This window comes from Cupressus sempervirens, chromosome 4 (genome assembly GCF_028749045.1).
Source record: "Cupressus sempervirens isolate cs-2001-9-10 chromosome 4, ASM2874904v1, whole genome shotgun sequence".
Taxonomy (NCBI): domain Eukaryota; kingdom Viridiplantae; phylum Streptophyta; class Pinopsida; order Cupressales; family Cupressaceae; genus Cupressus; species Cupressus sempervirens.
Genome location: NC_143121.1, coordinates 176,331,528 through 176,345,413, shown reverse-complemented (window position 1 = coordinate 176,345,413; position 13,886 = coordinate 176,331,528). Strand labels below are relative to the sequence as shown.

The following is a 13,886-nucleotide window of genomic DNA, read 5'->3' as shown; positions in this document are numbered from 1 at the left end:
GGCAAAATAGGGTGAAGAGTTACTCCCATTGAAACTACAAATACAGAATACGGAAGATCTCGCACCTCAGAAACTGCAACAACGTTGAACTCCAACTGGAATTCAACAGAGAAAAATAAAAGACACGGCTACAACTATGCCAAATTCAACCTTCTAAATGGGCTCCGGGAAACTTCCCGAAGGATTACAAAGGGGTCAGCACCGTTAAAACATTTATAACTAATAAATAAAGAAAAAGGGGACCGAAAGATATTGTTAATAAGTTCTAGGGTCAAACAAACAATTAATTTTGATTGAACTATTTAATTATATCGAAGACACTAAATCCTACCTTATCTCTTTTATTTTTTGTACATGCTTAGGTATACTATTTTAGCATTAGCCCCTATGTATGCATGTTTTATGTTTTGGTCTAATATATTGGTCTTGTACATTCCAAGCCTGTTGATCTGTTTTGGCCATTTGTGGACAGTAATATTTTCTTCTTTTCTTTCTAGTTTAAAACTCAATTGTGTCAACATATAATTATCATATATGCTACAGAACTACAAAGCTCAAGGCATCAGTATTAAGTGTGGAACTACCCATTCTTTGTAAGATTATACATGATATGTAACATAGAAAATTTAGAATATTTACAATCTTTTGTTCACAGATGCAAAATCAGTTAGTTCAAGATGCATACCCTATATTAATTAGAAGATCACATGGAAGTATAAAAATAAATTAGCTACAAAGTTTATAATAGTTATGATCTTATGTTCACAGATGCAAAATCAGTAAATCCTATACTAATCCAAAGATGATATGAAATATAAAATCAAATTGCTATATTAAATGCATTTTTCATGGTGACACAACAAATGGTGATTTCAGCTTGTGTCTATGACACTTTACAAGGTCAGAAAGTAATAAACACTAAATAGAAGCCATGTAAAATTTAAAACACAAGATAACTTACCTGAAAAAATAAACATTCGGCCAATTCATAATTTCTAGTAGATTCTGCAAGACGTATGACACTATTGAATGACTGTCTCAATAGATATAAATCTTTAGCTTCCAGTTTATATTTTCCATCTCTGTTAAAGTGTTTGGTCATGCCACTTGATATTGATGAAATTTTTTCGCAATAGAATTTCCTGTTAGACGATATTCCTGAATTTTTCATGCCACTTGATATTGATGAAGGTTTTTGGCAATAGAACTTCCTGTTAGAGGATATTCCTGAATTTTTCATGCAACTTTCCATTACATCCTCATGAAAAAGAGAATTTGTGGCATTTAAACCTTGGGCCACATGTTTTTTATTAGCTTTCCGCAATGGAACTTGTCGCAGATTTCCAAAATTAATTTTATGGTTCTGGCATTTGTTCAAACTATCCAAATCGCTGCTAGTAACAGGCTCTTTGACTTTACACAGCTGAACAGAAAGAAGATCCATTTGAGAGACATGCATGCAATCTGTCACTTGGAGACCTCTAGTTCCATATTTCTTACCCAATGCTTCTGTTTCAGATTCATCAAACTCTTTAGAAGGAACAGGAATTCGCATTTCCAATGCATGAAACCGACTATTTTGTGAAAGCTGCAAAGAACTTGCCTTGAATACCGCCAAAATCATCCTCTGCAGGCCCTCAATAGCTTCCACAGAGGCCCTCATTCGACAAAGGGCCCAGATGAGCTTTTGGAAGGAGAGAATGCTCGGCTGAAAAAACTTATTATAGTCTTCCCAAACTTGCTTTAGTGCAGAAGTATTCTGCCCATATGCTGCAAGCTGCAGAAAACTTCTTTAGAACAAATTAAGTTTTTGAAAAAATGCAAAAATGCAAGTGAAAACTAAGTCATGATCCTAAGGATAAAATTGTTATCACACTAACAGTGAAGATATTTAAAATGCACTTTAGAGAGCAAGTCTAGTTAGCTTAAAAGGAACAATGTCTGTTTAAAAGAAGCTATGTATTGTGCATCTTAGTCATGCTGAAAGAGAAATAGATGATGAAAGGAAATTTAGAACTTATATGCAACCAACTTGATGATGACTTGCAAGATTACAATCCTTGAAAATTTGATTATGAAAATGTACTGCAACTGACAAGATACCAATACACATTCATTAAGAAACTAATAAATGTTTTGAGTTGTGATAGCAAAGAAATCCTGCAATGTTGCATACACTGTTTGCCATGGAACTGATGATCATGCATTATTTTATTATTCTTTTGAATAATTTCAATGAAAAACAGAATAATATTAAATAAAGAACAAGTGATTATACTTGATCAGTCATATATTCTTGTGAAGCAAGGCAGCTGAGATAGGACAGCCTACAAATTTACACAAACAAAAGCTATGTAGCATATACTATAAACTTCACTATTTGGCTACGAACAAATATGCTTTAGGAAAGGATTTGGAGAAACAGTCATAGAATTCCAGAGTGTTGCCGGATTATAATTTATGATATAGTCTTGATGAGGACATGGTTCTCCTTAAAATTGGCTCCATTTGCATACACAGTATCTATCCGTTAACCTATTAAAGATAAAATACCTCTTATATTTCTTCACATTGCAGGCTATTATTGAGGAGGCCAGACACCATTCTCAGAAGGTCTACTGTTATTTTGTGGACTTTCGCAAGGCTTTTGACTTTATCCCTAGGATGGCCTTATTTCAAAGACTTAGTGAGATTGGGATCTCAAATATGTTGCTGATTGCTATTATGAGACTTTATGAGAAGGTGACTGGTAGATTCAGCAATCCAAAGGGTTTTTCTATTCCAATTCAGCACACCATTGGGGTGAAGCAGGGTTGCCCTCTTTCTCCTACACTATTCGGTTTGTATATTGACAAGCTCGAGGACTTCCTTGTGAACTCCTTGCAACCTGGTGACAATTGCTATTTGCATCAGGTTTTGATCTCCATTCTCCTTTTCGCCAATGATGTGGTTCTCTTGGCCTCTTCTCCCAATAGCTTATAGAGACTCCTTGATGGTCTAGCTTCTTTTTGTGATCAGCGTCAACTCACCGTCATTTTGACTAAGATTCGGGATACGATCTTTAACTATTTTAATACCTCTCATCTTCATTTCTTTTTCCAGGGATAGGAGGTTGAGATTACTTCTTCTTACATGTATCTCGAGGTGAAGTTTCCGGGACCCCGCTTCAACTTGAGACCAGCTATCTAGTCCAGAGTTAGTAAGGGCATGGGTTCCCTGGCCATGCTTGAAAGGCAATGCTTCAAACATCATTTTCAGGATATTTCGTCCAAGTTGTCTCTCTTGGACTCCTTGGTTCGATCAATGGTTCTCTATGGCTTGGTGGTTTGGGAACCTTCACTTCTTGCTTCTAATTGAGCCTCTATTGAGCGTGTTCAGACATTGCTTTTACAACGTATCATTAGATGTCACAGATTCACCCCCCGCAGCATTGTCTTGGCTGAGTTTGGTGGTCATGCTTTCAAACTCGTAGCCATTTTTGAATTGATCTAGTTTCTCCATTGCCTTCGTAGCTTTATGGAGTCTAAGGTTGACCAGCACAGATACCCTCATTTGACATATTGTTCTTCTATGGAGATTATGAGATCCAACACTTGTATTAGATCCCAGTATTGGTATGCCCAGGCCACCTCTCTATTGGGTTCAATCGGTGTTGAGATAGATCGTCATCCTCCTTATCAGTTCTTGTTGGATGCTCGTACTCACCTTCTCCCCTCACATCAAGAGTTGAACGAACATGTTAGACAGGATATCTATAGACAGTACATTACCACTACCTAGAGTAATCACCTTGGTAGATTATGTCCTAAGATGGCCTTTTATGCTGAGCATTTTCTTGAGATTCAGAATGGTATTATTATTCACCTTGATTATCTTTATCTGCAATGGAGTCATGCCCTACGGTTCTCTTTGGGCTCTTTCAAAGTTGGCTCTCACTGTCTTCAGGTCCGGATCGATCACCATATGGATAGGGATGATCGGATTTGTCGACTGTGTACTTTGGCAAAGGTTGACACTGGGACTCACTTTCCATTTCTCTGTCCTATCTACTATGAGATCAGAGGGAGACTTCACTGCCTATTAAGAGATTGTTTTTCTCTTTCAGCATTCTTCAGCTATTTTGACCAGCGATGTCTTGCACTTTATCTTAGGGAGGCCACCCAGCTTCGGGAGCATACCCTGCAGTCATTCATACCTCAGGGCCATATCTCAGACCAACTCATCACTGCCTTTTTCTGCCCCTTGTCTCCACCACGGGGATTGAAAAGGCCTAGCACTATAACTCATTCCCGATTGGTCAGACACTGCACCAATCTTTCTAGGCAGCAACACTCATACAGCAGCTCTCAGTGACGATCTAAGACTCTGGAGTGTCCATAGTTGTATCCCTATGTAGCTGATTTCTTTGTACCAAGGAAGGATCCTTAGTCCTTACCTTGGTTTTTCTCTAGTTTTGTGTCTTGTTTTGTTTATTCTCAGTTGTTTTTCTCTAGTTTTGTGTCTTGTTTTGTTTATTCTCAGTCACCATTTAGTGTTCTTGCCTTGGCCAACTCTTTTGTTTGTATGCTCAGTCTCATAAACCCTTGTGGTTTTTCGTTGGACATTAATAATATTATCTTATCTTATCTTTGATCACAATAATTCACCATACAAAGTGACAAAGATCACATCCTCTCAAGCATATTGAATTCTTTGTTTTTGGCTAAAGATAACTTATTAGTTGTTCGTTACAATTTTAACTGTAAACGAATATTTATTATTTTACAGAAAGTTATTAAAGTTAGTTGTTTAGTGGAAATGGTAATTAACAGTTGTGATGATTACGAAATAACTTTTTGGTTGTAGTTGTCTTTATTTAAATTGCAATTTGTTATTATCGTGGGAAAATTCTTCTTGGATGCAAGAGAAGACAAAGGGGTAAAGTATTGCTAATGGGAGCTAAGGATTGGGGCACCAAAATTCCATCGACAGGCCATCAAGTATGGATTCTAACCATCTTGGTTAAGGATCTAATGACTAGGCAAGCAAGAGTATGCCTTGGACAACCATGACCTACCTAGTATGTCATAACACAAGAAAACAGTAAACAATTAAATAATATAAAATTATTACCTTTTCTATATGAGATCATTGTGTAGTCTCCAAATTATATCCCTATATATTGACACACACACACACAAATATATGTATGTATGTATATATAATGGTGTGTGCATGCATAAACCAACATACTGATATAAAAGAATTACATGATTATATATGTACATATGTACATACAAATAGTGGCCAAATAGCATGATGCCAACATATTTTAAATCATTAAGGATAACCTTTATGAATATCTTTAAAATTGGCTCCTTATTATTGAGTGTTGTCATCCTTCATCGGCTCATAATTCCTTTAAAACTTCAATCGTTGGAGTTTCTCTTTTTTTGGAAACTAATTATTCTTGTAACGATAGCTAGCTTGCACTGCTTCTTGTAACCGAAAGAGAGTGTCTTTAGTTTTCCTATTTATGATCTCACCTAGACAATGCAAGCTCTCTCTTTTCTTTGTTGTCCAAGCTTTGATTTAACTCTGCAAAAATATCACGTCGCGAAAACAAGTCGAGTCTTTCTTTTTATTGAAATCGTTTGGATAGCTCTGCATTGTAGTGAGACTAGACGATACTTCGGCTCTACTGAATACATTTCCAACATTCTAGGTTAGCACTTCATTGCATCTCGGCCCATGTTTATCAAGGCCACTCTAGGCAACACATCAGTTAATCACAGATTATGAATTCAATGATTTTCTTGCTTAATTGTCATTTATCTATATCGCTCACTACTAAAACAGTTAGGAAAACGATGGTCTTACTACATTTCCATTTGTATACTTTGCTCGTTAATATTGCTATGCAAACAATGGTTTGCTACGAAGCCATGGGTTGTTTACTGATGGAACTATTATTCAGGCCTGAACATCATTCTTGATGCCATGCATACAAACTTTGCTTGTAATACTGTCATGAAAACTCATTAGTTGTCTTTGTGATCAAATGAATAATATGTAAATGTATCCTTTGGTATTTTTGTTCATGAAATACCCTACAAGCAGACATTGAAATACTTCGTGCAAAATTAATCAATTTGATTCATACAAAAATGTTAGCAATATACCCCTAAGATGAAATCATCTCATTATACCACAGCTAAAATATTAAACACAGAGTACTTAATCTGAAATCTGTTTTGAATATGATCTTGGGATCTCCTAGGATGCACCCCTAAGACTAGAAGAGTCAAATCAAATGGGTGGGAGGAGAAAGTTGGAAAAAGAAAGTGATTAAATCAAAAAACTAAGTAAAACTCAATCAGGTCATGGTTGTCCGATAAGTAACTCTTGTTGTCAAGTCGAGCGGGGGGTGATCAAGCAAATTTTAGCCCACAAAAATCTTTGACCAAGGTAGTTTAGTAGCATGCTTGTCACAACAATCACTAGAGGTCAAAGTGCTAGCTGACAAAGGTAAGGTTGATGGAGGATATCCACAACCTTGTTTGTTTCTTAGCCAACACTCTTAACACCAGAATGCTCGGGTGGCAGGACGATGGTGCCCCAAGCCTAACGCTGAGGTAGGGAGGATCTTTCTTGATCGAGATTGTGTAGGGTTAAGTTAAGGTCCATGGTTTAGAGTTTAAGCCCTTGTCAATGCTTCTCCTCTTCACTAAATGCCAATGGTTGCTCAACATTGTGACTGTCTTTTGCTTTTCTTGATGTTTGGTAGCTTCAATTGGATAAACTATGAGAATAAATGTAGAAATATAGATATATATACACACACATACACATGTGTGTGTGTGTGTGTGTGTGTGTGAGAGAGAGAGAGAGAGAGAGAGAATGTGTATTAATTAAATATGTATCAAATATTTGAGATATTATATAATTAAAAAATTATTTGTTATTATATTAATTAGATAATAATGGATAGACATGTCTCATGAGGAGACATGTCTCTCCATGTCTCTTCCTTAATATAAATAAGAGTGATATCACTGACATTGAAAAACATATACCACAAAAAGGCAATACAACTACATTTGCAGCAATCCACAAAATTAACATGGTATCAAAGCCAACTGCAAATGTAAGAAAGAAAAGAGATCACAAATATATTAATCAGAGAAGAAAGAATTACAAGGAATTTTATTATAAGCCATGAATTGAGTATTGGCAAACTGTTGCATTATTTCAAAATTATTATGAAGCTGAGGTTGGTGAGTATTTTATAACCAAACAAGCCATGATGAACGGGTTACATTTTGCATATGAATAAAACATTCCTCATTGTTATTCGGATATATGAAATCATATACCTGGCTAAAGCCTAACCATGATTGTGGTTTCCATGTATATGCTTTGAAAGTCTTTTGTTTATCTATACAAGCTACTTGCATGTCTGTCAACCCAACAACAATTGCCAAAACAAACAAAATTTTATATTCATATTAATAAAACGAATAACTAGAAGATAGTGATTGAAATATTTAATGGCTTAGTAAGACATAGCCGACTCTTACTGGGTTTTATAAAGAAGATATGTGGTCATGCAAAGTTCTTTAGACCGTTGAGGTTGAATACTTATACACAACGTCATCAAAAAGCAATTCAATAAAAGTTTAGAGTCTGCCATGTCAAATTAAGTGCCAAGTTGCATTCCTTAAAGCTATGACAACAACGAATATTATAGAGGAAGCAACGATAATGAACAAGATAGTGTTGATATGATAAGAGTCATGGTCATCATCCAAAGGAATTCTAGCATTGATCGAACCAAAACCATGAGCACTCTAAAAGTATCGAGTATGTGTATAATATTTGACGTTAACCATGGAGTGGCAAACAAAAATTACTAGATAAAAGCAATTATAAAGGAAGACCCTTCATTAGTCTGACCCGTCAACGCAAGAAGAGAATATAGGAATTGTCGTGAGCAATGAAGGAAATAGTTACTCCCACCATGCGTAGACTCGTAGAAATCAAGGACATGGAGTACGTCCTTGTCATAGAAGCATCACGTGGATACCTCCAAGCGGGAGTATCAAATGAAGATGGGTACAAAATGGGTGAACCATCCCCAATAGCACATTGGTTGAAGGAGTTAAGCTTAACTTCAAAACCGCTGACAAGGTCTACTATGCATAGAGTAAATGACAAAAGGTACAATGGGCATCCAAATCGGGTGACATGGGCACATGGTTATAAGGTATTAAGAGACATCGAGCATTTAATGTGGTATGATTTTCGAATGAGCGACAAAAGGTACATTGGGCATCCAAATCAGGTGACATGGGCACATGGTTATAAGGTATTAAGAGACATCGAGTATTTAATGTGGTATGATTTTGTTCATGATTATTCCTTTTCATGTTTAATAGAATATTCTATGGAATCCATAACTATTAAAATAGGTGGAATCATATATATTAGTATAAGGAGATAATGATAAGTTATATGGAAAGTAATAAAAATAATAAGATGAGTATTTTTATTATATCTTCAATATTGTTGCTACTACTGTTTTCATCAACCTCTTATTTGGAATCCTATTTGTATTTCTATAAGAGTTATATGTCGTGATCTTTTCCTCCAAGAATGTTATTGTGGGATAAAGAGGGAGATTGAGATTCAGAGGAAACCTGACATTTCATCAGAGGCAACCTTCAGAGAGAGGGAGCAAATAGAGGATATAATTCAATCAACCTTTGGTGATCTCAGTCATATTGATTCAAAGGGGGTAGACCATGTTGAGATGGATTCTCCAATTATCAGTAAATTGTAGGAGTCAAGAGGATTGTGATTCATAAATATAGTTCATGACTATTTGAGCCTAACCCCTGTGTACATCACGAGGAAGTGACGACTTCCAAATGATTATCACTTGTATTTGCAAAGGTTATTAAAAGGTGATGATCTTACAATAACTTAATTTTCTATTATGATGGATATCTTACGATGCCTATGTGGATCATAATAGATTATACTTTGCATGGTGGATATTCATATGGTAAGCATTATGAGAATGCACGTGCACATACCTTATCAACATTTTGAGTACATGGTGAATGTTATGCAAATTGATGTTCAGGGGGCCATTACACAAAGTACTTGGTGAATATTGAATGAGTTGACATTCAAGAGGTCATTACTCATAGTACTTTGTGAATATCTTGCAACTCAACATTCAAGAGGCCACTACTCAAAGAGTATGTGGTGAATGTCAAATGAGTTGACATTCAAGAGGCCATTACTCCCAATATCTTTATATTACATTGAGGTAATATATGATCATATGTTTATCCTCCTTAGCTAAGAGGGTGTGTTGATGTTTGGTAGCTTTAGTTGCATAAACTATGAGAATAATTGGAGATATATGTGTGTGAGAGAGAGATATAATATATATAAATATACATATATATATATAAACTAAATATATATCAAATATATGAGATATTATATAATCAAATAATCATTTGTTATTATATTAATTAGATAATAACAGATAGACATGTCTCATGAGGAGACATGTCTCTCCATGTCCCTTCTTTAATATAAATAAGAGTGATATCATTGCCATTGAAAAACATATACCACAAAGAGGCGATGAAACCACATTTGCAGCAATCCATGTATGGTACTTGATTATGTTACCCTCATTTATCTTTAGCATTATGTTATATGATTATGATAGTTTTAATATTTCCTTATGTTGTCTTTCGCAAATATTGTATTATAAATGGAAAGAAATAAACATGGAAGTTGTAATTGATTTTCCTATGTAGATAGATTAGTTCAATATTGTTCTCTTGAATGTGAAATCCAGTAAATGAAATAGTTCGTTAATTTCTCTTTCACATGAACTAGTTGTTATAACAGTCAATTGTCATTTTGTTATGAATATTAGTGTATAATATAGTTTAAAATTCGAGTATGGAAAAATAGCATGTTACACTGTGTCATGCAAAAACCAAACTAGAACATACTAAATTGTGAAGAAGACAAGACCCTCATCATGAAATCTCCTTTGTAGATTGGCACATTTTTGAGTCTCTGACACTTTGAAAACCTTCTCGATGGTGTCCAAATGTAAACTCAAAACAACTTTCCATTAGCGCCTTTAACTCATCTATTTTTTTTTTTAAAGCAAAATGCTTGGCGCATTCCCACACAAACTCAAGTTCTCGGACAGCCATTGGGAAAATCGAGAGCAAATGAATTACTACTTCTTTAGATTTGAAGCACACCTTCTTTACTGGACGTCTTCATTCTGTGACGAACTTCTAACATATCTTGAAAAGTGCATTGTAACATGAAGATGAAAACATCTTCCAATGAGATTGGATCCATGAAAACTTTGGGATTTGAGTTACAATGACGAATCCATGAGGGATGAGTGTTCAAAGTATGGATTAGATACTTATAAAACACATATGATTGTTGGAAATGAACTGGAAAGCATATGTATTTGAGCAGAAAGAACCAAAACGGGACTCTCAAGGGTGAATTGCATGTGGGCAAAGATGGGCTTTGCAAGTTGGTATGAATATGGATGCGTGCAAATGGCGACCTTGGTTTATAAAGAGTGACCTACCAAAGTCGGATTCTCTGGATGCAATTACATGTAATTGCTCTTGGAATGTAATTGCATATATTGGGAAATGGATGTAATATGCTTTGGATGTATTGGTGGAATACGAAATGGTATGCAGCACTTGCAAGAAAGTTATTTAATATCTAAAATGGTGCTATTAAAGTAAAATATAATTTGAAAAAGAGTAATATGACTTTTCACTTAAAAGGGGATTTTGATGATGATAACAATAGACAAGTCCGATAACATCAAGGTTAAACACTAAAAAGTAATTAGTTTAAAAGGGGCATGATATTTGTAAGAAGTGTCTCTTTACAAAGAGACCTGATGTTTCATTCAATAAAGAGGATATAAATAAGAGTTGAAATAGAGTTAGAGAAAAATGTAAGATATGAGTAAAGATATAAAATTAAAGAAGAGGAAGGAAATATATATAAAGAACATAAGAAAATCTAGAGATGAGTGGAGCAATTGATTGAAGAAATTTATATAATCAGATTTTTTATCTGATTCATATCAGAATTATAGAAGTGTGAAGGTTCAATAAGAAAAAGGGAAGGACATAGAAAATAGAAAATTGTGAAGAAAATAAAGAATGATCTGACATATCTATAATGAGTGGATGTAAGTCGAATAAAAGAAAAGTAAAATAAGAAGGATTGCTGCAAGAAGGATAATTGGAGATGTGAATGTAGATTTAAGCAGAGATAAATATCAGTTTGAAGACAAGATAGAATTTACGAAGAGAAAATATGTGCTAAAGTATCGATCACCAGTTGAGTAAAGCAACATTATCAAGGTGGAAGAGAAGTTTGTGTGCAGTGGGTTGGTGCTCACGAAGACAAGCAATGGGGGTTGGTGCTTCTAGTAGGTTGGAAGCCTGCAAAGTGTGTGAGTTGGAGCTTCCAGTGAGTCGATGATCATAAACATAGAGATTGGAGCCTCTAGTAGATCGAAGCCTACAATACATTGTAAAAGAACAAAGTTTATATAAAAGCATTTATTGTCGTGGTTTTCTGTCGCATTGGGTTTCCACGAAAATCTTTGTGTCACTGTGTTCATGTGCATAATTGTTGATTTCAGCATTTAAAGCAACTAGTATAGATCTCTTAAATAAATCTATCTAAAGAAATGTCGATAGATATCCACTACAAAATAATTATAATATAATTTACTACATCTAAAATTATTTATATTTCCTTTATCTCCATTTGTTTAGCTTTTTGCTAACTTAAGCTTTTTATTTTAATTTCTCAAAAAATGGATGATTTATATTTCCAAATATAATAATTTATATGGATATTTTATGTGGTATTTATTAAAAAAAATTTAAAAGTATATTCTATTTATAAAAAAATTTAAACTTTTGACATGTAGATGGTTGTCAAATTTAACCTAGAGGAATAAAAGTTAACATTAACACGGTCACACCATCTCACTCCCCCATTCTACCATTGTAGAATGCCTATCGACATTAATTAATTGGATAAAAGTTTTAAATAGGCAAAAGTTGTTAATATATTGATTCACCCCCCCCTCTCAGTATACTTCTGTGCTCTAAAACATTATCACAACACTCATTCATTTCTATTGCGGATAATCATATTAAAACAATTGGAAAAGGCAGAGAAATATATAAAAAGAAGCTTGAGTAAATGATTGCATGACCTGAAAATGATGGTTATGATTAGTTGTCGTGGTCTGACAACACAAGCTTCAGCACGAAAATGAGCTTCTTGTACTACCGACAATAGTGTGACTAATCATGCAATTGTGGTATCGTGATATGTAACAAGTATGGTAATGAGACTCTAAAAGGAGTTGTAGTAATGGGAAAGATTTCTTGCTCGCTAACTCAAAGCAATTAAGTGTGAAAGAAAATGAAATCAAGAGCCCCTTTCCTTGGCAACGGGGAGTGTAAAATAGACCTCCCGCACGCTCCATCAATTACAAGAAAGGAGTGTTGTGCATGGCCATCCTCCATGACAAGAAACTCTTCAAAACTCATAAAATTTGAAAGGAATAATGCTGATATAAAGGTGGCATTCGCTCAATGACATGGAGCCAATTAAAGACATTGAGATTATATTTCACAAGATTTATGTAACCAATATTTATTGGCATCATGCTATTTGGTAATACCTATAGTTTTACTTACACATATACATAAATGTATATGCGTGTGCAATTTTGAAAGCACATATAATTCCTTTTATCAATATGTTGATTGTGCACACACACATGTACATATATATACATGTAGGTGCAATTATAGATGTTAGCAAAAATAACATGATGCCAATACATAGAGCCACATTCTGACGACCACTCGATAGTCTCAAGATAAAAGGAAGGTAACAAATTCTTTTAAGTTATTGAATTTTAATGTTTATCTTGCATTAAGAACCGACCGGGTAGCTCATGATTGTCCAAGGCATACTCTGTGTTGTCTAGCCGTTAAATCCTTCACCGAGATAGTTAGAACCCATACCTAATGGTCTCACAATGGACCTTATTGGTGCCCCATTCCTTAAATAGTGTTTAGCAATGCTTACCCCCTTCATCTTCTCCTATATCCAAAAAGAGTATTTCCACAATAATAACATATTTCTCAATTATAATCAAAAGTAATTCATAATTGTCATAATGGCTAACCACCAATACCAATGACACTATTTCTATAACGTCTTGAGAAAAGAAATAATAATAAGCATTTTCAATTAATTTGTAACTAACAATTAACAAGTCATCTTCCTGTGAAAACAATCAACAAAATTTTCTATTTCCCATGATCATAATATTTAACTGATTTTAACTAACTGCCAATCACATGAAATGTATATGGCTACATGATTATTTTAAGAGACAAAAATTTGGAATGTAACACAAACTCATTCTAAAATACAAAGCTACAATAGCAAAGGTAAAAGAAGGGTCCCCATTTGCAATGTTGTGATGATATGAAAAGCTCACATCACAATCATATTCACAAAATCAAGCCTTTCACAAATTTCTCTCATAAGATACATTCAATTAGGGCTTCGAGTTTAATCATAAGATACATCTAGGGCCAAGCATACTTCTCTCAATTGATGCAATGCTTGGACTTGAATTGTGGTTACAATGGAACAATAATCTTGGAGTGGAAATTCCCAATGAGTTAGGCAAATGGTAGGTGGAAACTCACAATAACTTTGGCAATCAAAGAATCCAAGAGTGGAAGTCAAACTATAGTTAGGCAAAACCATAATGAATG

General features: G+C 34.6%; 1 protein-coding gene across 1 annotated transcript in view; it reads right to left on the bottom strand.

The window, feature by feature from the left end:
- LOC149560544 (Tetratricopeptide repeat (TPR)-like superfamily protein) overlaps positions 1-13,886 on the bottom strand; it is a 343,698-nt gene that overhangs the window by 226,432 nt on the left and 103,380 nt on the right. Inside the window, exon 7 of the mRNA XM_089824725.1 lies at positions 962-1,777. Coding sequence (XP_089680851.1) covers positions 962-1,777 — 816 coding nt within the window. The remainder of the gene's footprint in view (positions 1-961; positions 1,778-13,886) is intronic.